Source organism: Galeopterus variegatus, unplaced genomic scaffold (genome assembly GCF_000696425.1).
Source record: "Galeopterus variegatus unplaced genomic scaffold, G_variegatus-3.0.2 Scaffold6814, whole genome shotgun sequence".
Taxonomy (NCBI): Eukaryota; Metazoa; Chordata; class Mammalia; order Dermoptera; family Cynocephalidae; genus Galeopterus; species Galeopterus variegatus.
In genome coordinates, this window is record NW_007732925.1 from 42,059 (window position 1) to 69,120 (window position 27,062).

The following is a 27,062-nucleotide window of genomic DNA, read 5'->3' on the forward strand; positions in this document are numbered from 1 at the left end:
AAAGAATTGCTGGATTTGATTAAAATTAAAAGCTTCTGCTCTCCAAGACACTGTCAACAGAGTAAGAAGACAAGCCACAGACTGGCAGAAAATATTTGTAAAAGACATACCTGTTAAAGGACTGTTATCCAAAATATACAAAGAATACTTTAAACTCAAAAAGAAGAATACAGGGCTGGCCCGGTGGCACACTGCTACAGTGCGCCACTTGGGAGCGCGGCGGCGCTCCCGCCAAGGGTTCGGATCCCACATACAGACCGGTTCCCGCTCACTGGCTGAGCGAGGTGAGGGCGCAACACCGAGGGTTGTGATCCCATTGCCAGTCCCGGTCCGGTACGGGCGCAACACTGAGGGTTGCGATCCGTTGCCGGACACGAAAAAAGACAAAAAGGAAAAAAAAAAAAAAAGAAGAATACAATAAAACCAATAAAAAAAATGGACCAAAGACTTAAACAGAAACCTCACCAAAGAATACATGCAGATGAAAAAAAAGCACATGAAAAGGTGTTCCACATCATATGTCGTCAAGGATATCCACATTAAAACGAGATATTGCTACACACCTATTAGAATGGCCAAAATCCAGAACACAACACCAAGTGCTGATAATGATGTGGAGCCAGAGGAGCTCTCATTCATTGTTGGTGGGAATGCAAAATGGTACAGCCACTTTGGAAGACAGTTTGGCCATTTTCTATAAAACCAAACACACTCTTACCATAGAATCCAACAATTGTGCTCCTTGGTATTTATCCAAAGGAATTGAAAACTGTCAAACAAAATCTTGCACATGAATGTTTAAAGTAGCTTTACTCATATTTGCTAAAACTTGGAAGTAACCAAGATGTCCTTCAGTTGGTAAATGAATAAATAAACTGTGATACTTCCAGACAATGGAATATTATTCGGCACTAAAAAGAAATGAGCTATTAAGCCTTGAAAAGACATAAAAGAAACTTAAATGTATACTACTAACTGAAATTAACCAATCTGAAAAGGCTACATACTGTATGCGATTCCAACTATTTGACCTTCTGGAAAAGGCAAAACAGTATAATAAAAAGATCAATAGTCGCCTGGACTTAGAGGGGAGGGTAGGTGAGAGAGATGAACAGGGGATCACAGAGGATTTTTAGGACAGTAAGACTACTCCGTATAAGAATATAATGGTGTATACATGCCATTATGCATTTGTTCAAACCCATAGAATGTTTAACACCAAGAATGAACCCTAGTGCAAACTACAGACTTTTGGTGACAATAATGTATCAATGTACGTTCATCTACTGTAACACATGTATACTCCAATGGGGAATGGGGGATGGGGGGTAGAGTAGGTGAGGGTAGATGGGAACACTCCATACTTTCCACTCAATTTTGTTGTAAAGCTAAAACTGCTCTAAAAAATAAAGTCTATTAAAAAATAAGAAGAACAGAACGCTTCAACATTCAAAATAAAGTTCTTTCAGCCATTCATTCACTCTCTCTCCTGTAGTTGTTAACTATTAAGAAGGCTACAGAATATCCTATATGAATTGTACTCTTTGAGCAGGGGGGGTGGGGGAAGGGGTGGCTAAACCATATAAATGAAAAATAACAAAACAGTATATCATAAAGCTTATTCAAATGACAGCAAGTTCACATTTCTTAGTAAGACCCCATCAATTATTAGATTTACCACCAATTTCACAATAACACTTCTGGAAAAAGACTATCCCAATAAATGCACATATGAGACATCCAAGTTTCAAAATGATTAAAATCATTAACTCAACAAACATTTATTAAGTACCTACTATGTGTCAGGAATACCAAGCACTAGAGCTACATGTGAGCAAGACAAACTCCTTGATTTCCTGGAGTTTATTCTTTAGTAAAACAGACACTAACTGTCACATATGCTGTGCAACCCAAATCCCCCTTCCAGATTAGTAGGTCCAGACAGAGAGACAGAGAGATAAGTAGTTACTAAGAAAGAATGGTCTTATATATATTTAATAAATGGAATTCATAGTTACAAATATTCCTAAAAAGAAAGCTCCAGGTCCAGATGGTTTCACTAGAAAATTCTACCAAGCATTTAAGGAAAAACTAACAACAATTCCATACAAACTCTTCCAGGAAATGGAAAACAAGAAAACACTATACAACTCATTTTATTAGGGTAGCATTGCCCTGAAATACCAGACAAAGGTATTACAAGAAAACTATAGAACACCTCTCATCAGCATAGATGCAGAAATCCTTAACAAAATATTAGCAAATCGAATGCAACAATATATAAATAGGATAGTATATTATGATCAAGTGGAGTTTATCCCAGAAATGCAGGGTTGGTTTACACTAGAAAATTAAACAAAATAATTCATCAGCAGAAATCCTTAACAAAATATTAGCAAATCGAATGCAACAATATATAAATAGGATAGTATAATATGATCAAGTGGAGTTTATCCCAGAAATGCAGGGTTGGTTTACACTAGAAAATTAAACAAAATAATTCATCATATCAACAAATTAAAAAGCATGGAATCACCTCAACAGATGTAGAAAAAGATTTGACAAAATTCAACATTTATTTGTGATAAAAACTCTCAGCAGTTTAGGATTAGAAGGAAAGTTCTCCAACTTGATGAAGACATCTACAAAATCCCTACACTAACATCACAATAAGTGGTGAAACACTGAATGCTTTCCCCCATGAGTGAATAAGAAAAGAATGTCCACTCACACCAGCCCCATGCAACAGGTGTAATGGAGGCCCTAGACAGTACAATCAGATAATAAAAAGAAATGAAAGGCATAAAGATCAGAAAGAAAAAAATTAAAACCATCTTTACTCAGACAACAATGTAATGAAAAAAAGAATCTACAAAAGACTACAAGAACATGTAAGTGTGTTTAGAAAGGTCATAGAAACAAATCAATTGTATGTTTATATACTAGAAATGAACAGCTGGAAATTAATACCAAAAAAAAAAAAAAAAAGACCAAATTGCAATAGCATCAAAATACTTAGAGATATGTAATACTTATGAATTTAGAAAAATATGTCCAAGATTTGTAATATGAAAACAACAAAACATCAGCCTAAATAAATGGAAAGATACCTTGTTCATGGGACTAGAAACTCAATATTACTAAGATGTAAATTCTCTCCTAAGTTGACCTATAAATTTAATGCATTTACAATCAAAATCACAGGAGACTTTTCTTGTGGTGTCTCAAAGCTGATTTAAAATTTATAGAGCAAAGCAAAGTGCCTAGAATAGCCAAAAATTTTTTGAAAAAAAGAAGCAAAGTTGGAAGATACATACTATTTTACTTCAAAATTTATTATAAAGTGACAGTAATTAAGCTATGTTGTTTTGGTGAAAGTATAGACATATAGATCAATGGAAGAGAACTGAGTAAAGAAACAGACCCACATATATATGGACAAATGATTTTTGACAAATGTGTATAGGTAATTCAGTGAAGAATGGATGGTATTTTCAACAAATATAACATACCTTATACAAAAATTAACTCAAACGGATCATAAGTTAAAATGTCAACCTTAAGGTGTAAAACTGCTACAAGAAAACACAGGAGATCCATTAACTGATTAATAGATAAACTAAATGTGGTTTTATCCATAGAGTGAGAGATTATTTTGTCATTAAAAGGAATAAAGTACTGAAACATGCTACAACATGGATAAACTTTGAAAACATTACATTAAGTGAAAGAAGCCAGACACAGAAAAAATATACTGTATGATTCCATTTACACAAAATATCCAGAATAGGCAAATCCATAGAGACAGAAAGGAGAGTAGTGGTTGCTGGAGGCTAAAGAGAGAGGTAGATAGGGAGTGACTGCTAAGGGTTCAAAGTCTCTTTTTGGCAAGATGAAAATGTTCTCCAATTGATTGTGGTGATGGTTACACAACTCTATGAATATACTGAAAACCACAGAACTGCACACTTTAAATGGGTTAATTTTATATATGAATTATAACTCAATTTTTCTTAAAAAAAGAATAAAAGGAAAGCATAGAAAAAAGGAAAAAAAAATTCTTTGTGGTATATAAAGTACTATCTTTTGAAAACAAAAACCACAGGAAAAAAATAAGCAAAAGATTAGAGCAGATACTTCATGGAAGTGGCATAAATGGCAAATAAACACGTGAAAAGATGCTCAACATCATTAGTCATTAAGGAAATACATATTAAAACCACAAAGGGAAATCACTACCCACCTACAAGAATGGCTAAATTTTTAAAAACTGACAATATCAAGCACTGGCAAGGAGGCAGAACAACTGGTTTCTCAGACACTGCAGGAGGACATTCAAAATGAGACAGCCCCTAGGAAAACAGTTTGGTCATTTCTTATAAAGTTATATATGAACTTACCACATGACCTAGCAATCCCACTCGTAGGTGTTTATTTACACAAAATAATAAAAATAGATGTTCACACATAGACCTGTATGAGTATGTTTACAACAACTTTAGAATATTCACCCAAAACTGGAAACAGCCCAAAGGTTCATCAGCTGGTGAATTAACAAACCAATTGAAGTTCTCAAGAAACTCTTTAAAATAAAGACTCAGAATACAGGACTGGTGGGAACCAAAGCAGAGTTTGAAGAAACTTCATCTGGAAAAATAACAAACAGACTGCAAAAAAAGGAAGAGTAGAAGCACAGAGAAGAGTTGAGAGATATTAGAGCAATCTTGGAAAGATCCAAAGGTATTTTTAAGATGTTCTCTGATTAACTTGGGAGACAATAGGATAGTTCAAGAACCTATGAAACCTCACTGACTTGGCTCAATTTCTAAGCTCCTCCACTTACTAGCTCAGTGACCTTGAGTACACTAACCATACCTATCTCATGGAGTTAATGCAGAGATTAAATGAATAAATATTGTATAGCAATTTTTAAAGTGCCTAGGCTATTAATTAGCAGTTATTACTGCAATTGTTATACCTATTAATCAGCTCTTAAAGCTCATATGATTTCTTGTCATTTAGTTTGAGAAACTATATGGCTCATTCCTTCTCTGCTCCCTCCTTTTTTAAAAAAAACGATTTCTTGTCATTTAGTTTGAGAAACTATATGGCTCATTCCTTCTCTGCTCCCTCCTTTTTAAAAAAAAACAAATAAACCATAGTAAGCAGAAGATGGAATACAAACTAAAATCCTACCGTAGATTTGCAGAATTCTGCCCAATATGCCCTCTACTTGACTCCTAAAATAATGACATTATTTTCTCATCTATTTGAAATTTTCTAGGCTCTCTACAACACAAGCAAAAAATATCTTAACACAAAGATATTTCATATATCTTTATCTGTTCATATCTAGAGCACACCTCATAACTTCTGATACCATTGGCTGAATTTATCCGATGTCTTCTTCCATGTTAACACTTTTTCTTGATTCCATTTTAATGGTGACTTTAACAATCAGCTTTCCATTGAGACCTTATAATTTAGTTGTCCTTCAAATACCTAAGTGCACAGCTTAAAAACACAAAAAGGTACCAAATATCTCCCTTCTCCATGCCAATTAATGACATGACAGGGAAAAACAAATGTAGAAATCACGTATGTCTTTCCCTCTTTCATGAAATTAAACCTCTCTTCTTCCCAGAAAAACACTACTCTTCCCTGATCCTTCTTCCCTCTTTAGTTGAACAGAGACACTGTATTAGACAAAAAAGATTCTGAACAAAATATTTACACAATTTCAACTCTAACTAAATGTAGTAAAGGAAAATGGGTGGCACAGGATGAAGATGTGTCTTTAATAACCCTTTGTACTGTTATACTGGTGGTAATTGGTGTGACACAGAATATGATTAAACCATATTAGAGGTACCAGGATTTATAAATTACACATCAAAATAAGATTTTATACAGACATATTTTAGAAATGCTAATTATTTTTATATCAAATCCATTATTTTTATAATTTATATATTTTCAGTTATAAATAGTATATAACCTATTGTGTCTGAACTATATAAATCTCTTGCTGTGATATTTTATCTTTTTATTTATTCATACATTTTAATTTATACACACCTGAGTGTCACAAAATTTTAATAGACAACAACAAAAACACTAATTTCCCAAGTATCTTCCAGATTCTCTCTTCCCTATGGTTTTGCTGTAATCTGCAATGATCAGATTTCATGCAAATCATTTAATGGCATCATATAACTTATTTTAAAAGGGTAATTGAAAAGTAAATTAAAGCAAAGACCAAAACCAAGGGCTTTCCTGAAATAAATAAATAAATAAATAAATAAATAAATAAATAAATAAATAAATAAATCACTTCTACTTACTGTTAATTCCAAACGCTCCCAAATTATAAACACTAGTGTGCTACATACTTGCAAAGGATTAGAAGAAATAAGCAATATTATTTCTTTACATAAGTTGATATTTATTCTGAACAAAGGAAGTTAAACATTAATAAAATAAACCAAATTCAAAGATGCATCTTCCTAACGATTAGGCTGGGCATTAGGAAAAGCATGCCAGTTTCTTTGAGAAATACATCAAACGTTTTAGTACTTGCTTGGGTCAGCTATTTTGTTAGCCTTTAAAAGCAACTACATTAATTATGATAAAGAAAAAATATTTCTAAACAAATATCCAGCTTCATAAATATAGAGTGAAGGAGGGATACCCTAAAACATTTACCCAGAGGCAGCTGGGGAGTACAAGAAGGCACCTACCTCATGTACAAGAGCAAGTGACATCTGCTTGAAACTTCGCCCTCTACTGGCCATCAGTCGATTCAATGGTTTGCCATCTTTACTCTGATAGGTTGAAACATCATAGCAAAATAACATACCACCTTTAAAGAAAAAATTATAAAAACATTTCTTATGGCAACACTGTAATTAGATTATCAGTAATTAGATTCTCAGTAATCCATAATAAATCTGGATAGAGAGATTTATAATAAAAAGATAATTTGCTAAGTAAATTATGATTTTTGACTATGAGTGTCTAAGGAAGGAAAAGATATAAAGTTAACATTTAAAATACCACTTATACTTACTTACTTATAAATAACTTGTAAATAAGTACTGATAAATAAATGAATAAATTTACAATTCCTGACTTATTTTAAATTTTGTGAACTGTTAGTCCTAAAGATTCTATTAAGCTTTTTTTAAAAACATAAATTGCAATTAAAGAGATATACTTGCACATATTAATCTTCATAATCTCTTGATAGCATGGGTCCCTTTAGTTTGTACCCACAAGCAGACGAGCTTTCCCTCATACCTACATTCACATATATTCACTTTCCCTCTTCTCCTTCCTGCCCTTTCTTTTCTAATCAACTAAGTTCTCAACTGAACTTTCAGCTCCAGCCAGTCTCCAGTGTCAATCAAAAGCAAAGGCAAACAGTTAAGTGCTGGAGGATGAGTTAGGGTAGTCTTGGAAACTATCCTGGTAACTTTAAGCCAATATAGAGATCATAACATTTTTCAACATCTCTGATTGAAGTATGGTAAACAGAGAAAAGTGCACATATCATAAGCACACAGCTCAATGAATTTTCACACACTAAGCAACCATGTGTAACCAGCACCAAGATCAAGAAAGAAAACATTATCAACACACCTCAGAAGTCCTTCCTCATGCCTCCTTCAAGTCACACCCATCCCCATCCAACGATAACATAACTTCTAGCAATCATTCTGCCTACTTTGGTACTTTATATAAATGGAATCAGACTGTGTAAACACTTTTATATCTGGCTTCTTTCACCCACATAATTTTTGCAAGAATCATTCATGTCATTACTGGCAGTTATAGTATATTCATGCTCATCGCCGTATAATATTTCATCATATGAATATACCACAATTTATCCATTTTACTGTCAACAGGGATTTAGATAGCTTTCACATTTAGGGCTAGTCAAATAATGCTGCTATGAACATTACAGTATATGTCTTTTGGTGGCAGCATTTGGGTTTATCCCTAAGAATGAAATAACTGGGTAAGAGTATAAATTTATTCAGTACCAAACAGTTTCCCAAAGTGGTTGTACTAATTTACATTCTCAGTAGCAGTTCTGACTGCTCCACATATTTACCAATACTTTGCATATTCCATCTTTTTTTCATTTTAGCCATTCTGGTAGGTATGTAGTGGTATCTTATTGTAGTTTTAATTTGCATTTCTCTGATACTAATGAAATTAATTATTTTCTGATATGTTCATTGGACACTTCAATACCCTCTTTTTCAAGTGTCCAATTATTTTTCCTGTTTTTCTACTTAGCATCTTTCTTATTGATTTGCAAAAGTTCTTTACATATTCTGAATATGAGTCCTTTATCAGACAGATATATTGCACATATCTTCTTACGCACTGTGACATTCCTATTTGCAATGCATTAATGGCATATTTTGAGTAACACGTGTTCTTATTTTTAATATAATTCATTTGCCGTTCTTTTTCTACTTAGAGCTTCTAATTATAGGTCATTTGTTTAAAAGACCATTTCTTTTCTCTACAGCACTGCAGTGTCACTTTTGTCATAAATCTGGTGACCTTGTATATGTGTGTGTTTCTGAACACTCTATATACTTTCATTTGTCTGTTTGTCTATCTTTATGCTAATACCACACTGTCAATTATTGTAGCTTTATAATTGGTCTTGATATCTTGTTATGTATATCCTCCTATTTGGTCGTTTTCGTTCCTCAAGATTTCCCTGGCTATTCTTTTGCAATTCCACACAAACTTTGGAATCAGATTGGCAATTTCCAAAAACCTACTGGGATATTGACTGGGATTGGGAGGAATCTATATATTAATTTCAGAAGAAATGACATTTTTACAATATTCAGTCAACTAGTCCATAAACATGGTTTATCATTTCATTTATTAGGACTTCTTTTAATTTCGATAATATTTTGATGCTTTTAGTGTACACATTACACACACTTCTTGCTAAAATTATTCTCGGTACTTGATTTTTTTTTTAATGTGATTATAATAGAATAGTTTTCAAATTCATTTTCTGGAGGAAGAAAGCAAGATGGAAGACTAGAGGTGCCTGGGGCATGTTCTGCCAACAGAAAGAGAACAGAATGTGAAACAGTTAAGTGCTAAAGAGAGAATCAGTGGGAGAGTGTGGAGGGTAGCAACAGTCTGATGAGGACCCCTAGAGCGTGAAAAACCAAGAAGATGGCATAGAGAGGAGAAAAAGGCACACAGCTTCAGCTGCCATGTCTCCAACACCAAGATCAACACAGGAGGAACTTTCCTTTTTGGTGAAAATAATCTGTTTGGTTGTGAGGAATTCCTAGCAGTAATCCACCTCTTGATCATGTCCCAGCCTGCTGCCAATACCAACACAGATATCAGTAACACTGTTCATCACCAGAGCTGCCACCCATCTCCCTAGCAGTTTCTTCCACTCCCTGCCACAGCCACCACTGCTCCCTCCATGTGGTTCCTACCACTGCTGCTCCCATACACCATTTCATTCTGTTACCCACCCCAAACAAAGTAGATCATCGCACTCCCTACCATGGTTGTTGCCACTGCCAACACCCCTCAGCCAGATCCAGGTGTTCCTGTGTTTTACCAAACAAGAAGAAAGAAAAAAGAAGTGAACCAGTGCAGCCCAGCATGTCCACTGGTGGAAACTACTCGTGGAGATAACATGACTGTTCTGACCTGGGAAGACTGCCACATGCAGCCTCATGGTATGAGGTGAGCAAGCGCAGCTACTCAACCCAGCAGCCCAACCCACACTCTCTTTGAGCATGCACCCAGGGGTGGGAACTACTCACAGAGACCACACAACTGCATTGACACAGGGAGAGTCATGAGCAAAGCCACCGGAAAGAGGTGAGTGAGGGCAGCCCTGTTACCCAGTGGCCCAACGACAGGGGAAATTACATTGCCCCCACAGTAATGCACCTGGGGGCGGGAACTACTTGTACAACCCACACGACTGCCCTGACCTGGGGAGGAACACAGATGGAACACGGATGGAACTGCCAGTGGATGGTTTCTGCCGATGCAGAAACTCAGGATAGCCAAATAAAGTATGGAAGAAAATACCCAGCCACCACCAACTGATCTTTCAACCAAGAGAAGCAAGGACCCAGGAGGAGACACTGCCTGTAGTAAGGAGGAAAGAGAAACCCCACCCAGGTTTACTCATTCAACCTGAGCATCAGTATACAAAAGTGCACCTATCAGAGTCATGGGGACACCAGCAGTAAGTGCGCAGGGTCACCCACCTCACCCAAGAAGCAAAAGGACACACAAGCACTTCTCCTAAGACCTTAACATTCTGCCCACATCCTCAACAACCCAACACAGTGTCACTCACTTCAGCAAGGAACCACTGAGTGCCCCAATGCCTAGGCCTCAGAGGTACTCACAGAGAAGTCTAATGTTGGATACAGCCAAAGTAACCACATGGAGATTATGCTACTGGATCTACCCAGAACCAAAACTAAAACACCATACCCAATGGTCAATATAAAACACATCTACAGAAGGGAATCTTTCTCCTCAAAAGCTACTTCAGAGAAATAGAAGAAACAACTACTCTACCAGATGACCAGACATCAACATGGGAATATTAGAAATATGAAAAGAAAGAGAAAATATTTCACCACCAAAAGAATAAAGTATTTCTCAAGTACCAGGCTCCAAACAGCAGGAAATCTTTGAAATGAACAAAAAGAGATTCAGAGCAACAATCATAAGGAAACTCAATAAGATACAAGAAGATTCAGGCAATGAAACCAAGTGAGAAAAACAATCAAGGATGTGAATGAGAAAATTTACAAAGAGATAGATACCTTTAAAAAGAATGTAGCTAAACTCCTGCACCTGAAGGACTCTTTCAATGACAAAAAAATTAAAACAAGTGCTTAAGCAGCTGGCTAGAGCAAGCAGAAGAAAGAATTACTGACCTCAAAAACAGTCTTTTCAAAATAACACAGGTAGACAAAAAGAAAAAAGAAAAAAAAATGAAGAATATACCCAAGACATGGAACCAACCTAAATGTCCATCATCAGACAACTAGATAAGGAAAACGTGGTATATATGCACCGTGGAATACTACTCTGCCATAAAAAAAGAATGAAATACTGCTATTAGCAGCAACATGGGTGAAGTTAGTCAAAATCATGTTAAGGGAAATAAGTCTGGCACAGAAGTACAACACGTTCTCACTCAAAAGTCGGAGCTAAAAAATAAATAATTTTAAAGAGAGAGAGAGAGAGAGAGAGAGAGAGAGAGAGATACAACAATCACAATAATACACAGAACTATCAAAATGAGAGGTCAGAACTAAGGTTACCAAAGGTGGGAAAGGGGAAGGAAGAGGGGGGTAGAATTGGTAAAGTGACACAAAAAGTGATTATATTGTATAATGTTGAATATACTGGTTATCATGATTTCAGCATCACATATTGCACACAGGTATTGATATTCAATTCTGTACCCCACAGATATGTACAATCAACTATGTTACAATAAAAAATAAAATTAAATTTTAAAAAATTTTAAAACACAGACAAGATCAAAAAAAAGAAAATCTGTAACAGCTATCAGAAAACCTTAAGAACACAAATATACAAATCATAGGTGTTCCAGAAGGGGAGGAGAGAGGAAAAGGCATTGAAAACCTATACAATGAAGTAATAGCAGAAGACTTCCCAGGAACTAGGAGAGATACATACTTCCAAATTCAAGAGACTCAAAGATCCCCAAAGAGATTCAATCCAAAAATGTCCTCTCCAAGACACATTGTAGTCAAACTGTCAAAAGTCAAGGACAAAGAGAGAATCCTAAAAACAGCAAGTGTCAAGTCCCTTACAAAAGAGTCCCCCATCAGACTAACAGCATATTTCTTGGCAGAAACCTTACATGCCAGAAGAGTATTGGATGATTCATTCAAGTACTAAAAAAGAACAAATATAGCCAAGAATACTACACCCAACAAAGCTATCCTTCAGAAAAGAAGGAGAAATAGTGTATTTCCCAGACAAACAAAAACTATGGGAGTTAACACCACATAACCAGCCCTACAAGAAATCCTCAAGGGAGTCCTGCAACTGGAGTCCAAAAAATGAATAAATGAGAAATAACAAAACCCTCTGGTATAGCAGGTATGCAAATGAGAAAGAGAAAGAAACTATATCTTACCACCTCAAAACAACAACAAACACAGAAGACAAACAATAAAAAGGAAAGAAAGGAACAAAAGATATTTAAAACTACTATAAGAAAATCAATAAAATACCAGGAGTAAGATAATACCTTTCAATAACTATGATAATTGAAATGGATTGAATCCCCTGCTCAAAAACATATAATGGCTGAATGGATTAAAAAACTAGACCCAACATATGGTTCCATCAAGAAACTCATCTCACCTATAAAGACACACAGACTAATAGTGAAGGGATGGGAAAAGATATACCACACAAAAGGAAACAAAAAGTGAGCAGGAGTAGCTATTCTTATATCAGATAAAAATAGACTTTGAACCAAAAACTATACAAAGAGACAATGAAGGTCATTATATAAAATGATAAAGGAACCTAGCCAGCAAGAAGACATCACGATCCTAAATATACACACACCCAACATCAAAACACACAGATATATAGAGCAAACATTAATAAACATAAAGAGATAAACTTCAAAACAATAATAGCTGGGGATCTCAACACCCCTCTCTCAGCATTGGACATACCATCTAGGCAATAAATCAACACAGAAACACAGGATTTAAACTACACTGTAGACCAATTGGATTTGGCAGACATCTACAGAACATTTCATCCTACAACTACAGAATGTACATTCTTCTCATTAGCACATGGAACATTCTACAGGATAGACCATGGGTTAAGTTACAAATATAGTCTCAACAAATTTTTTTAAACTGAAATAATTTCAAGTATCTTTAAAGACAAAAACAGATTAAAACTAGAAACCCATAACAAGCAAAACTTCAGAAACAATACAAATACATAGAAATTAAACAACATGCTCCCAAATGACCTATGGATCACAAAAGAAATTAAATAGGAAATAAAAAAAAGTTATTGAAACGAATGAAAATAAAGACACATCATACCAGGGCTGGCCTGGTGGTGCACTGGAGAGTGCGCCGCTTGGGAGCGCGGCAGCGCTCCCACCGAGGGTTCGGATCCCATGTAAAGACACATCATACCAGGGCTGGCCTGGTGGTGCACTGGAGAGTGCGCCGCTTGGGAGCGCGGCAGCGCTCCCACCGAGGGTTCGGATCCCATGTAAAGACACATCATACCAGGGCTGGCCTGGTGGTGCACTGGAGAGTGCGCCGCTTGGGAGCGCGGCAGCGCTCCCACCGAGGGTTCGGATCCCATGTGGAGACCGGTTCCCGCTCACTGGCTGAGCGTGGTGCGGGCGCGACACCGAGGGTTGCGATCCCGTTACTGGTCAGTAAAAAAGACAAAAAGGAAAAAAAAAAAAAAAAGACACATCATACCAGAACCTTTGGGATACTGCAAAAGTAGTACTAAGAGGAAAGTTGATTGCAATTAATGCTGACATAGAAAGAATAGAAAGATTTCAAATAAACAACCTACTGCTACACTTCAAAAAATTAGAAAAACAAGAACAACACAATCCCAAAATTACTAGATGGAAAGAAATAATTAAGATCAGAGCAAAACTAAATTAAATAGAGCCAAAAAAACAATACAAAAGATCAGTTTAAAAAATAGGAAAACAATAGTTAATATAACTAAAAAAAAGAAGAGAGAAGGCTAATTTAACAGAAATCAGAAATGGAAAAGGAGACATTACAACCAATACTCCAGAAATACAAAGACTCATTAGACACAATTATGAACAACTATACACCAACAAATTTGAAAATCTGGAGGAAATGGATAAATTTCCGGAAACATACAAACTACCAAGACTGTTCCAAGGAGAAATAGAAAACCTGAACAGACAAATAATGAGCATTGAGTTGGAAGCAGTAGTCAGCAGTCACCCAACAAAGAAAAGCCCAGGACCAGATGGTTTTATTGCTAAGTCACACAAAACCATTAAAGAGGAATTAATACCAATTCTCTTCAAAATATTTCAAAAATTGAAATACAAGCCATTCTCCTAAACTCATTCCATGAAGCCAGCATAACCCTGATAGCAAAATCAGACAAAGACACAACAAAAAAAGTGACAGGCCAATATTATTATAGAAAACAGAAACAAAAATCCTCTACAAAATATTAGCAAACAGAATACAGCAGCATATCAAAAACATTATATATCATGATCAAGTGGGATTCATCCCAGGGATGCAAGGATGGTTCAACACACACAAGTCAATAAATATGATACACCACACCAACAAAATCAAGGACAAAAACCAAATGATTATCTCAATAGACACTGGTGGATTGAATTACATTCCCCCCGAAACTCACTGAACCCTGAATTGTGTCCCCCCAAGTTTCATATATTAGAAACTTAGCCCCCACTGTGACTGTTAAGAGGGTGGGAAATCCTATCATGATAATTGAAAAATGGGGCCTTGGGGAGGTGATTAGATTGTAAGACCATGCCATAGTGAATGGATTAAAAATGGTGGTACAGGGCATGGTTCTGAGGGATTTAAAAGAAGAAAGAGGAGAATCTGTCTCTCTCTCTCTGCTCTATAGGCTTCCATCATGTCACAATGTGAGAACCCCAGGTCACTGTCACATCCACCAGATGGACTCTGGACTTCCCAGCCTCAGAAACTGTAAGCAATAAATTTCATTTTTTATAAATCACCCAGTTCCGTGTGTTTTGTTATAAGCAACAGAAACCAACTAAAACAGATGCAGAAAAAGCATTTGACAAAATTCAACATCCTTTCATGATAAAGACTCTCAGCAGCACATTAAATACAGAGGGAGAACATTCAACACAATAAAAGTCGTATACAACATGCCTACCACCAATATCCTGAGTGGGGAAAACCTGAAAGCCTTTCAACATCCTTTCATGATAAAGACTCTCAGCAGCACATTAAATACAGAGGGAGAACATTCAACAGAATAAAAGTCGTATACAACATGCCTACTACCAATATCCTGAGTGGGGAAAACCTGAAAGCCTTTCCCTTAACAACAGGAACAAGACAAGGATGGTCACTCTCACCACTCTTATTTAACAGAGTATAGGAATTACTAGCCAGAGTAATCGAACAAGAGAAAAAAATAAAGGGTATCCAAATTGGAAAAGACAAGGCAAACTGTCCCTGTTTGCAGATGACATGATCATATATACAAACCTAAAGATTCTACCAAAAAAACATCTGAGCTGATAAATGATTTCAGTAAAGTTGCAGAATACAAAATCAATATACAAAAATCAGCAGCATTTTATACTCCAACAACAAACTAGCAGAAAAAGAAATCAAGCCTATTTACAACAGTCATCAAAAAAATAAAATACCTAGGAATAAATTTAAACAAGGGGTAAAAGATCTCTACAATGAGAATTATAAATCACTACTGAAAAAATTAGAGGACATAAAAACATGGAAAGATATTTCATACTCTTGGCTTTGAAGAATCAACACTGAAAATATCCACACTACCCAAAGCAATCTACAGATTCAATGCGTTACACATCAAAATACCAATGACATTCTTCACAGAAATAGAAAAAACACTCCTAACATTCATATGGAATAACAAAATACCCCAAAATAGCCAAGGAAATCCTGAGCAAATATAAATAAATAAATAAAGCAGAGGCATTACACTATCTGACCTCAAAACATACTACAAAGCTATACAAACCAAAACAGGATGGTACTGGCATAAAAACAGACATTCAGATCAATGGAACAGAATAGCAAACCCAGAAGTCAACCCACATACTTACAGCCAACTTATCTTCAACAAAGGCACCAAGAACATACAATGGGGAAAAGACTACCTCTTCAAAAAATGGTGCTGGGAAAACTAGACATCTATAAATAGGAAACTAAAATATGAAACTAGACTGGTACCTCTTGCCAAATACCTAAATCAACTCAAAATGGATTAAAGACTTAAATGTAAGACCTGAAACTATAAAAATCCTAGAAGAAAACATAGAGGAAACACTTCAGGATGTAAGACTGGACAAACACTATGCATAAGACCCCAAAAGCACAGGGGACAAAAGGAAAAATAAACAAATGAGACTGTATCAAACATGAAAGCTTCTGCACAGCAAAGGAAATAATCAACAGAGTGAAAAGACAACCCACAGAATGGAAGAAAATATTTTCTAACTAAACATCTGACAAGGGATTAATATCCAGAATACACAAAGAACTCAAACAACCGTAAAAAAAAAAAAAAAAACCATAATCTGATTAAAATATGGGCAAAGGAGCTGAATAGACATTTCTCCAGAGAAAAAATAGAAATGGCTAACAGGTATATGAAAAAATATTCAACAGCACTAATCATCAGGGAAATGCAAATCAAAATCACACTGAGATATCATCTCACCCCAGCTAGACTGGCTATTATCACAAAGACAGAGAATAACAAATGCTGATGAGAATGAGGAGAAAGGGGAACCCTTTCACAATACTAGTGAGACTGTAAATTAGTACAGACATTATTAAAAACAATATGGAGGCTTCTCAAACAACTGAAGATAGAAATGCCATACAATCCAGCAGTTCCACTACTGGGTATATACCCAAAGGAATGGAAATCGTCATGTTGAAGGGATACTTGCATTCCCATGTTTATCAAAGCTCTATTTACAACAGCTAAGATATAGAGCCAACCTAAATGTCCATCAACAGATGACTGGATGAGGAAAATGTGCTATAGATACATGTGGAATACTACTTGGGTATAAAAAAGAATGAAATTCTGCCATTCACATCAACATGTATGAGCTTGGAAAAAAATTATGTTAAGTGAAATAAGCCAGGCATAGAAAGAGAAAGACCACTTGTCCTCAATCTTAAGTTCGATCTAAAAAATAAATAGATAGGATGGAAGGAAAGAAGGAAGGGAGGGTGGTGGAGAGGAAGGAAGGAAAAGGGGAGGGAGGCAGAGAGGAAGGGAGTGAAAAAAAGGAAGGAAGAAAGGAAAAGAAAATAGCAATGACAATAATACATTGAAAGGAGAGAACAGAACTGTGGTTACTAGAGATAGGAAAGGTGGTGGAGGGGGGTTGTGAGAAATTGGTTAAGGATCACAAAGAATGATCATGTTTTGTAATGAAGAATATATAATTTATCCTGATTTGATCATTACAATTGTACACAGGTACTGATATTCAACTCTGTACCCCACAAACATGTATAATCAATTATATTTCAATAAAAAATAAAATAAATTTCATTGTCTACTTTTTATGGTATATTAAAATACACAATTGATTTTTGTATGTTGACCTTTGCATGTATTGTAATAACCATGCTAAATTCATTTACTAACCCTAGTAGTCTGTAGATTATTTTGGATTTTCTATGTATACAATCATATCACCTGCAAATAATGACTGTTTTATTTCTTCCTTTCTAATCCATATGACTTCTATTTCTTTTTCTTGGCTTATTGCACTTGCTATGTTCTCTAGTACAGCACTAAATAATAGTGGTGATAATAACCATCCATATCTCTTTCCCAATCTCAGGGAATAAGGTTTAAATATTTCAATATGAAGTACAAATATTATATGGTAGATGTTCTTTATCAGAATAAAATAAGTTATCTTATATTCATAATGAGAGGGTATTTTTGGTATCATGAATAGGTGCTAAAATATTCAAAGGATTTTTCTGCACTATTGAAACCATTTAAAGATTGCTCTGCCTTTTTCTCTTAATGCAATGAATTAAATCAATTATCAAACATTAAACTAACCCCTCTTAATTCTTTGTATATACTGCTTAATTTAATTTTCTAATATTCTGTTTCAGATTTTTGCATTTATGTTTATGGAAAAGAACGCTCTGTATTATTCCCTTCTTGTAAAGCACTTGTTGGGTTTTGGTATTCTGATTATGCTGATCCCCTAAAAAGGGTGTTCTTTTTTTTTCTGTTCTCTGTTACAGTTGTGTAAGATCACTATTATTTCTCTCTCAATTTTTAGGAAAATTCATCAAGGAAGAGATCTGTACTTTGGGTTATTTTTTGTGATAAGGTCGTTAGTTTACAGACTCAATTTCCGTGATATGTATCAAATTATTCATATAGTTATTTTTCCTTCTGTCAGTTTGGTAAGTTCTGTATTTTGAGGAATTTCTACATCTCATCTAAATTGTAAAAATATTGTAAACTGTAAAAATGTCCTCATAATATTTCTTATCTTTTTGAATGCTGTAGGATTCCTTTGTTGTCCCTGATATATATAGCCTGTGTTTTCTGTATTTTATTATCTAGACATGGATAATAAATGGCTAAATAAGATTAATAAATATACTGGATTTATCAATTTTTTTAAAATTTTTCAAAGAATCAACTTTAGGCTTTGCTAATTTTCTTTATTTTCTTTTCTATTACACTGATTTTTGTTATTTTTATTATTTTTCCCTTATCTTTTAAGTTTGATTTGCTCTTCTTTTTCAAGCTTGAGATGGAAATTCAAATCATGATTACTTTCTTCTTTTCTAATATACATACTGAGGTGTACATTGCCCTGTAAACACTATTTTAGCTATATTATACAAGTTGTTATACTCCTTATCTTTGTTATCATTCAGTTTAAACTATTTTATAATTCCCACTTCGATTTTTTTCTTTGATCCGTGAGTTATTCAGAAATATCCTGTTCAATTTTCAGCTAACTGAAGGTATTTTAGTTGTCTTTTATTTATTTTTAGCTTTATCCCATTGTCATCAGAGGATAAACTTTAAGTGACTTCAATATTTTGAAATTTGTTGACATTTATTGTCCAGCGTTATGGTAATTTTTCAATGTACAGTTAAAAATAATATGAATTCTATCATTGTGAGGCACAATGTTCTATACATCAATAAAGTTTGCTCATAGTGTTGTTCAGATATTTTGTAAACTTACTGATTTTGTTGTATGCTTGCTCTGCCAATCATTGAAAAAGATATTTTAAAGTTTCTATCATTACTATGGGTTTTTCTGGTTCTGCTCACTTTTATCATATATTTTGAAGCTATGTTATTTCATGTACACCAATTAGAATTGTGATATTTTCCTAATGGAGTGACTTGTTTATGTCCATGAATTGTCCCCGTCATTTCTAGCTTTTTTTTTTTTCTTTTCATGCCTAGTACTTTTCCATATGTCTAGTATACTGGACAGTACATGAAAGAACTACAGAAGTTCTAAATGATGTTATTGTTTATCAGACTGTAGTTTTCTTCTCCCCCTTGTTAGGCAGATTAGGTGAAGCTAATCAGAGATCGATCTGGGTTAGGTTTGATTATAGTTTTGGTAAATTTCAGTCTACCTTTGGTGCACTCCTGTTCCTAGAGCATGTCTTTCCCCACCCCCCAAGATTTTCAACTGACAGACTAACGGGTCTTCTACTCCTCAATCTGGAAAGATTATGGGAGACTCCGATCTGCCCTCAGAAGGTTTCAGCTTAGCTCCTTAGCCTCCCATAAAGCGTCAAAATGTGGCAAATATTTTACAGGAAAAACAGGCTTTGTGTTGGAGGTCTCCCAAGTTCTGAGTTTTGTCACTCTGGTACCACATGAATGCCAAGATCTCTCTGTTGGTTTCTTCATATCCTGCACCAGCCTCCTGCTAAGGTTGAGCCTAAATGCTCAGCCTCCAGCTACGGCTGGAATTAGTAAATGCACAATCTGAGTGCGCCTGTAGATCTTCAGTATCAATTCAGCACTGTCTCTACAGCTTTCCCCTTCTACATGCTTTGTTTTCAGGCCCATTCTCCCAGCCAGTTTTTGTTTCCTAAGCACCACAAGACTAAAGGAGACTTCACTTTGCCTTTCAGAAGCTTTCAGCCTAGCTCTTTAGCTTTTGGTACAAACTCAAAAATTAAGTAAATGTCCAATAAGGAGACTAATTCATCACTCTAGTCTCATGCAACCACTAAGAGCTCTACTGGTTTCTCTTTCCTTCAACAGGCCAGGCCTTCACCGGGGTCAACTTTCAATCCTAGCACACAATCAGAATCAGTGAATGCCCCCAAGGGGGGAAGAAAGAGTTCTAAAATTCTAGGGTTCTGCCCACCCTAGAATTTTGGTCCATCTATTTTTCTTTGCTGCTACAGATTTCTGATGCCTTTTAAAATGTAACTATTTATTTTTGTAATTTATCCAGCTGTGTCTAGATGTTACCAGCTGCTGCAGCAATGCCCTGCATGATCCAAGACATTCCATCTATGAAGTGGAAATTAAATCATGACATTAAAAACTTGTGCCTTGACTCTATGCACTATCCTTACCTGCAAGGCCAGGTTTCAATCCTGGTTGCTTGTTTGTTTCATACATTTTCAAGATAAAATTGGGGATTCCTGCTACAGTCTTTCCTTGGTCTGAGCGGGTACCTCCTTTTAATGCAGAGTGATATATTCCACGGGGCATATTTGCCATTTCTTGTTTCACAAGCGATGTAAAAAATTCTTCCAAAGCTGAAAGAGGATAAAAAGAGACCAAAAGTATGCTAGAAGAGAAACATTCATTCTTAACTCATATATAAAAAACTAAGCTATATTTCAAGCCAAAGATCACATGGTAAAAAAGAAAACTCTTAATCCCCATCCCTTTCTTAGTCTTCCCCAAATTAGAACATGGCACCCAGTAGCTGAAGTTTAAAAACTTGCAAGTCATCCTTAATTCCTCTCTTTCTCTCAGTTTTTATATGTAATCCATTAGCAAAGCCTTCAGACTCCACCTTCAAAATATATCCCAAATCCATGAATTTCTCTCTATTTTCACCGCTACACTACTACTTGCCTAGTTATCATCTTCTCTTTTCCTCACATAGACTTAATGTAAAAACTAGTTTCTTGGTTTCTTTTCCTCATGACCACTCATACAAACTTATCTCTACCCAGAAGCCAGAATTTTGTCATTCCCTTTCCTAATACCTTCCAGTGGTTTTTCACTGTGCATAGAATATCACAACTTCTAACCATAATCAAGGCCTTTTATAATCTAGCCCCTGACTCCCTCTCTGACCTCACCTCTACCACCCTCGCTCCTTGTTATGTCAAAGCCACACATCAAGGCCTTTTTAGATTCCTGAAAAACACAAAGTTGGTATCTAAGTCAGGGCCACTGCACTTGGCTGTTCCTTCTACCTGGAACACAGTAGTCCCAGATTTTCATGTGACTGACTACTTCTTGTCATTTAGGTGTTTTCAGACAGGTCTTTCATGACTATCCATCATTCTGTAGCAATATTAGTACAATTATTAAAAAATGAAAAATTCATTTACTATTCTTTGCTTATGTTCCTTCAAATTAAGCCCAAGAACTTTATTGCTTGACATTTTACTTATTACAAAATAACACAGAAATGTGGGATCAGAAGACAATAGGATGCCCAAACAAAACAGACTTTGATAAAACTGAAGGTTTATAATCAAGTGTTATTTTCCTAAGAACCACTAGAGGTTGCCCAATACAGAAACAAAAACCAAAAAAAAACATTAAAGCTAAACAAATCATATGGAATGGAAAACAAAAAAGCTGCATGTACCTCTTACAGGAACAAAAAGCAAGGGTCCACTTAAATACACTGGAATTTCATTCTGAATAGATCTATCTAAAAGTCTCTCGTAGATGACCGTGATTAAATTAAAGGTAGCAAGCACTCACTGGATCATCTATTATGTGCCCAGTTCTATCCTTCCTACATAGAGCCCTCCTAGATGCAACTAAGCCTCTCCATTCAAAGCTCATAAAACACCGATGTGAGATGTTTTCCATTAACCTCTCCAGATCTACCCTCTACCCTTTCTCAACCCTGCTCTGTGCACTGGGAGAGTAATCTTTAAGAAATACATCAACAAACTCCCTCGTCCTGTGGTTTCTGGTTGGCTTCAACCACTGAGAGAAACTGTCAGGTGATCAGAGAGTGAAAACAGAGTGAGGTCAAGGAATGCATTCCCCAGACACCTTCCTCCAGGATTGCGACATGTTGCCTGCATCTCTCTTCTGAAGGTCCTGGCTCCCTGTAGGCAGCCCTATTCATGATACAGATGCTCTCTCTTCTTCTCCCTCCCTTCACCTCCACAGGCCAAGGGAAGGTGAGTTCTCTGGGATGATTTACCACCTCTTGTGGACTTCCCTTAACCTTTTTCTTTTTTTTGGCAGCTGACTGGTACAAGGATCCAAACCCTTGACCTTGGTATTATAGCACTTCTAACTAACTGATTCTCTCAGCCTTGAAAACACAATTGTAAATAGACCCGTTATTAAACTCTCTTCAATTACTCCATCTGAATGTGTCTCCTTTTCTGTCACAACTTTGATCAACACATCATCGAAACAAAAAAGGATGAGTAATAGCCAACTGTAGGCCATATACCCCTATTCCTGCCTACTCATAATACAAGTATGACTGCTTCAAGCTGGGTATGAGTATAGACTTTTCAGAACTAGGAGGATACTTCAAAAAGTCCATGGAAAAATGAAATTAAAAGATAATGTGAATCTCTTCATGAACTTTATAAAGTACTCTCATGTCTACAAATCATCTGTCTGTGAAGACAGAGACACTATAGTGAAAGAAGGAAATTTCAGGCGTTCTCAGAAGGGAATCTATACTGATACATGCCAAGGGACAAGTACACATCAGCACATGGACTAACTCATCAGTGGAAATTTGTCTACTTGTCAAGCTCTACAGCAAACTAGGTATTTTCAATTCCAACCCAGAGAATAATTTAAATGAGGATAAGATGCCAGGCCTTTCTCAACCCTGCTCTGTGCACTGGGAGAGTAATCTTTAAGAAATACATCAACAAACTCCCTCGTCCTGTGGTTTCTGGTTGGCTTCAACCACTGAGAGAAACTGTCAGGTGATCAGAGAGTGAAAACAGAGTGAGGTCAAGGAATGCATTCCCCAGACACCTTCCTCCAGGATTGCGACATGTTGCCTGCATCTCTCTTCTGAAGGTCCTGGCTCCCTGTAGGCAGCCCTGTTCATGATACAGATGCTCTCTCTTCTTCTCCCTCCCTTCACCTCCACAGGCCAAGGGAAGGTGAGTTCTCTGGGATGATTACCACCTCTTGTGGACTTCCCTTAACCTTTTTCTTTCTTTTGGCAGCTGACTGGTACAAGGATCCAAACCCTTGACCTTGGTATTATAGCACTTCTAACTAACTGATTCTCTCAGCCTTGAAAACACAATTGTAAATAGACCCGTTATTAAACTCTCTTCAATTACTCCATCTGAATGTGTCTCCTTTTCTGTCACAACTTTGATCAACACATCATCGAAACAAAAAAGGATGAGTAATAGCCAACTGTAGGCCATATACCCCTATTCCTGCCTACTCATAATACAAGTATGACTGCTTCAAGCTGGGTATGAGTATAGACTTTTCAGAACTAGGAGGATACTTCAAAAAGTCCATGGAAAAATGAAATTAAAAGATAATGTGAATCTCTTCATGAACTTTATAAAGTACGCTCATGTCTACAAATCATCTGTCTGTGAAGACAGAGACACTATAGTGAAAGAAGGAAATTTCAGGCGTTCTCAGAAGGGAATCTATACTGATACATGCCAAGGGACAAGTACACATCAGCACATGGACTAACTCATCAGTGGAAATTTGTCTACTTGTCAAGCTCTACAGCAAACTAGGTATTTTCAATTCCAACCCAGAGAATAATTTAAATGAGGATAAGATGCCAGGATGTTTAGTGTGTAGCTCCATCTTCCCCCAGCTACTAAGCTAGCAACTAGGATATTTTCCATTGTCTTTGAGCCTTTCCCTAGTCTCTTCCTCACAGACATCAGGTGAGAATGTGAAAATAATACAGGGTGTCCGATATAAATTTTTAAAACCACCCAATTGTCTTTCAGTGCCTGAGTGGATACATTCATATGATGGAATACCACTCAGCAATAAAAAAGAACTAACAACTGATACAGGCAAATATTTGGAAGGATCTCAAAGACACTATGTTGAGTTACGGGGGGAAAAAAAAAACTAATCCCAAAAGTTTACATACTGAAAAAAAAAACTGATAAAATCCAAATAGGTCTATAGTTTAGTTAATAATATTGTGCCAATGTCAATCTTCTTGTTTCAATAATCTCCTAAAGTTATGTGAGACGTCATCAATGGGAGCTCTGGGTAAAAGACACACGGGAACTCTCTAAGCTGTTTTTGCAACTTCTTATAAGTCTAAAATTATTTCTAAAAATTATTTTTTTTTTTCTCTAAGCTGTTTTTGCAACTTCTTATAAGTCTAAAATTATTTCTAAAAATTATTTTTTTTAAAAAAAATTATACCAGTAACATTCTTATTTAATATAATGCAAATTACTGGATTTACTTTGCAACCGCTTTTATGTTCATTTACAAGGAATTAAGAAGGGAGAATGGTCAGGATTCACTTAACTTCAGTGCAATCCATTTTTCTGCCTTCAGTACTTAGAGACTAACATATATCAGCCACCCTGTGTGTTTTAGTGTATATGTTCCTAAGGCAGGTGCCCTTTTCCTGGTTCTTTGTTTAGTTCTCTAGTAATCAGAGTGAAAGTGAGGCACAGAAAAATGAAGAACTTTGTCCACAGTGACATAGTCTGCTAGACATAGATAGCATGTAGTCCACCCACTTCACTCCAATTTTATTGAATTTTCTCAAACAAATGCAATTGTTGACCTCAATTCTTCCCCTTCTTTCTCTGGGAAAGGCACTGGTGAGCACCAAGTACAAACAGTGTAGAAAAGCTAATTAATGGCCACCAGAGCACTGCACATACTGGGAGAACAAAAACAACAGTGTGTCTTGGCAACAAATATCTTTCCCCTTCTCTTTCTAATACCACAAGTCTGCAATGGGGAACACGTTTAAGAGGGAACAAATCATTCAAAAAGCCCAAAAGGATTTTTGACTCTAAGGTTACTTTAAGACACAGGAGGAATTTAGGATAACTGAAGGCTTTTTCCCCCCTTGGATTCAGACTCACTATTAATTTCAGGAGAGATCCTGACTCTGGAGAGCTATGAGGTAGGAAATGGGGAAGAACAGAAGAGAGGAGGAGTGAGCAAGTCTTCGAGGCTTGTTCCAGAAATAAGGAGAAAAGAAAAGGTGAACTCTGTCTAAGTTGTACCATTCAGTTTTTTGTAATGAAAGGAGGCAGGGATTTGGGAAAGGAGCTTTGTCTAGAAATAAATTAGTACATATTCAGCTGAATTTCCCAGGAATCTCCATGTGGGATAAAACCAAGAAAAAAAACTTCCAACATTACAGGTTAGTGTGATAATGACTGAGAAAATAAGAACACATTTTTTGATTTTACTGAACTTCATTTTCAGTAATTAAATTTTTACATCCAAGAATATTCAAGGTAGAATTGGAACAGAACACAACAAAATGCTGGCTAATACTGAAAAGCTACTTAATCACAGTGGATCACTTGCAGAATCTTAAAATTTTTTTAATAATCAGAAAACAAAATTTAAAATAAAATGATATAAATTTCCAGTCACAGTTGTAATCAAATTTTACAGATATGACTCACCTACCATTTCTTGGGTAGAGCATATAGTAATAGGAGCAGGTGAGTATTTCTAAACCTGGCGTACAAATGGAATGATTACCACATGTATGCATAACAATAATTTTTTAAAAGTTAGAGGCCATATTAGCGCTATATCAAAACCCAATGACCATACAACTTGATACATTTTTTGAAAGCATTAATTTATAGCTCTCAAATATCAGAAATATTTTTGGAGTAATTCTATAGAAAGAATAAATTTATAATGATGAAACTATCCTGTAAATCTCCAAATAGTCTAATGATATTTTCACTTAGTTTATATAATAAAAAAACTATTTAAAATAGTGACTTAGAGTCCCACTGCAAATTTGTCTTATAAACCCAGCTTTTGAAATGAATTTTAATTATCAGTGAAAATAGTTGTTTAAACTAGTTCTCCAGTTCAATTTACTCAAGTTTAACATTTTTTGGTGTGTTTTGAACACTGTACTACCTTCAAGCAGTTCTTATAGAATAGATGGGTGCATTTAGCATTTCAGTTAGAAAATAAATACTAAGATTAAACTACAGCATGTACATATCACAAAAGAACACAATCAGACAAGTAAAAATCACTAAAATATGCTAGCTTCCCTGCTACCAAGTAGGAGTCACCTGGCAAAACCAATGGAGCAGTGAGTGACAATAGTTGGAGATAGCAAGAGCCAGGCACTGAAAGATCCATATCCTCATCATCTTCATCTTCATCTAACTCATCAGGAATTGGGATTTCTGGTCTTATCTGTAATGATAAGTGATAAGATTATGGAGAAGATGATACTAAAACACTGTGTAAAATATTTGCTTTGTCTTTTTTATGTCAAGATTTAAAAATTTTGTTAGACACCATCACTCTACAATGTCAAAAGACCATTAAAATTAACTTTTAAAAATCTATTTATTTTCCAGATTAACTAAATGGTAAACTCTAGTCGACTTATTAAATAAATCTCAGATCCATTTAAAGAATTAATAGAATACAATAAGAAAATAAGCCAACATAAACAAGGACTATTATAGAAAACTAATAAAATTCTACACCATCTGACAATAAAATACAAACACTGACATATTCAATATATTGAACTTCTATAGTTTATAATTATTTGCCTTATCTGAATACTTTTTTCTTAAATTCTTGATTCTATTCATACTTCTCTATGACAAAGTTTAAAATCTTCCAATAGAATATATAGTAGAGATCAGGGAATGACAGAATCCTTTAGTTGACTTTTTTTGGGGGGGGGGGGCTTGGCAGTTTATTGCTATGTGATATAAAAACACTAAAATCTGTAATTGGTAGCTATACTTTATTGTGTT

At 35.6% G+C, this 27,062-nt stretch overlaps 1 protein-coding gene across 1 annotated transcript in view; it reads right to left on the reverse strand.

Annotated features, from left to right (window-relative positions):
- Window positions 1–27,062, reverse strand: part of LOC103606745 (focadhesin-like) — a gene marked incomplete at its 3' end in the record, with an annotated part of 75,026 nt that overhangs the window by 36,527 nt on the left and 11,437 nt on the right. Inside the window, exons 5-7 of the mRNA XM_008591301.1 lie at window positions 26,358–26,484; window positions 20,457–20,642; window positions 6,741–6,862 (exon numbers count right to left, since the gene is read on the reverse strand). Of these exons, the coding sequence (XP_008589523.1) occupies window positions 6,741–6,862; window positions 20,457–20,642; window positions 26,358–26,484 (435 nt within the window). The remainder of the gene's footprint in view (window positions 1–6,740; window positions 6,863–20,456; window positions 20,643–26,357; window positions 26,485–27,062) is intronic.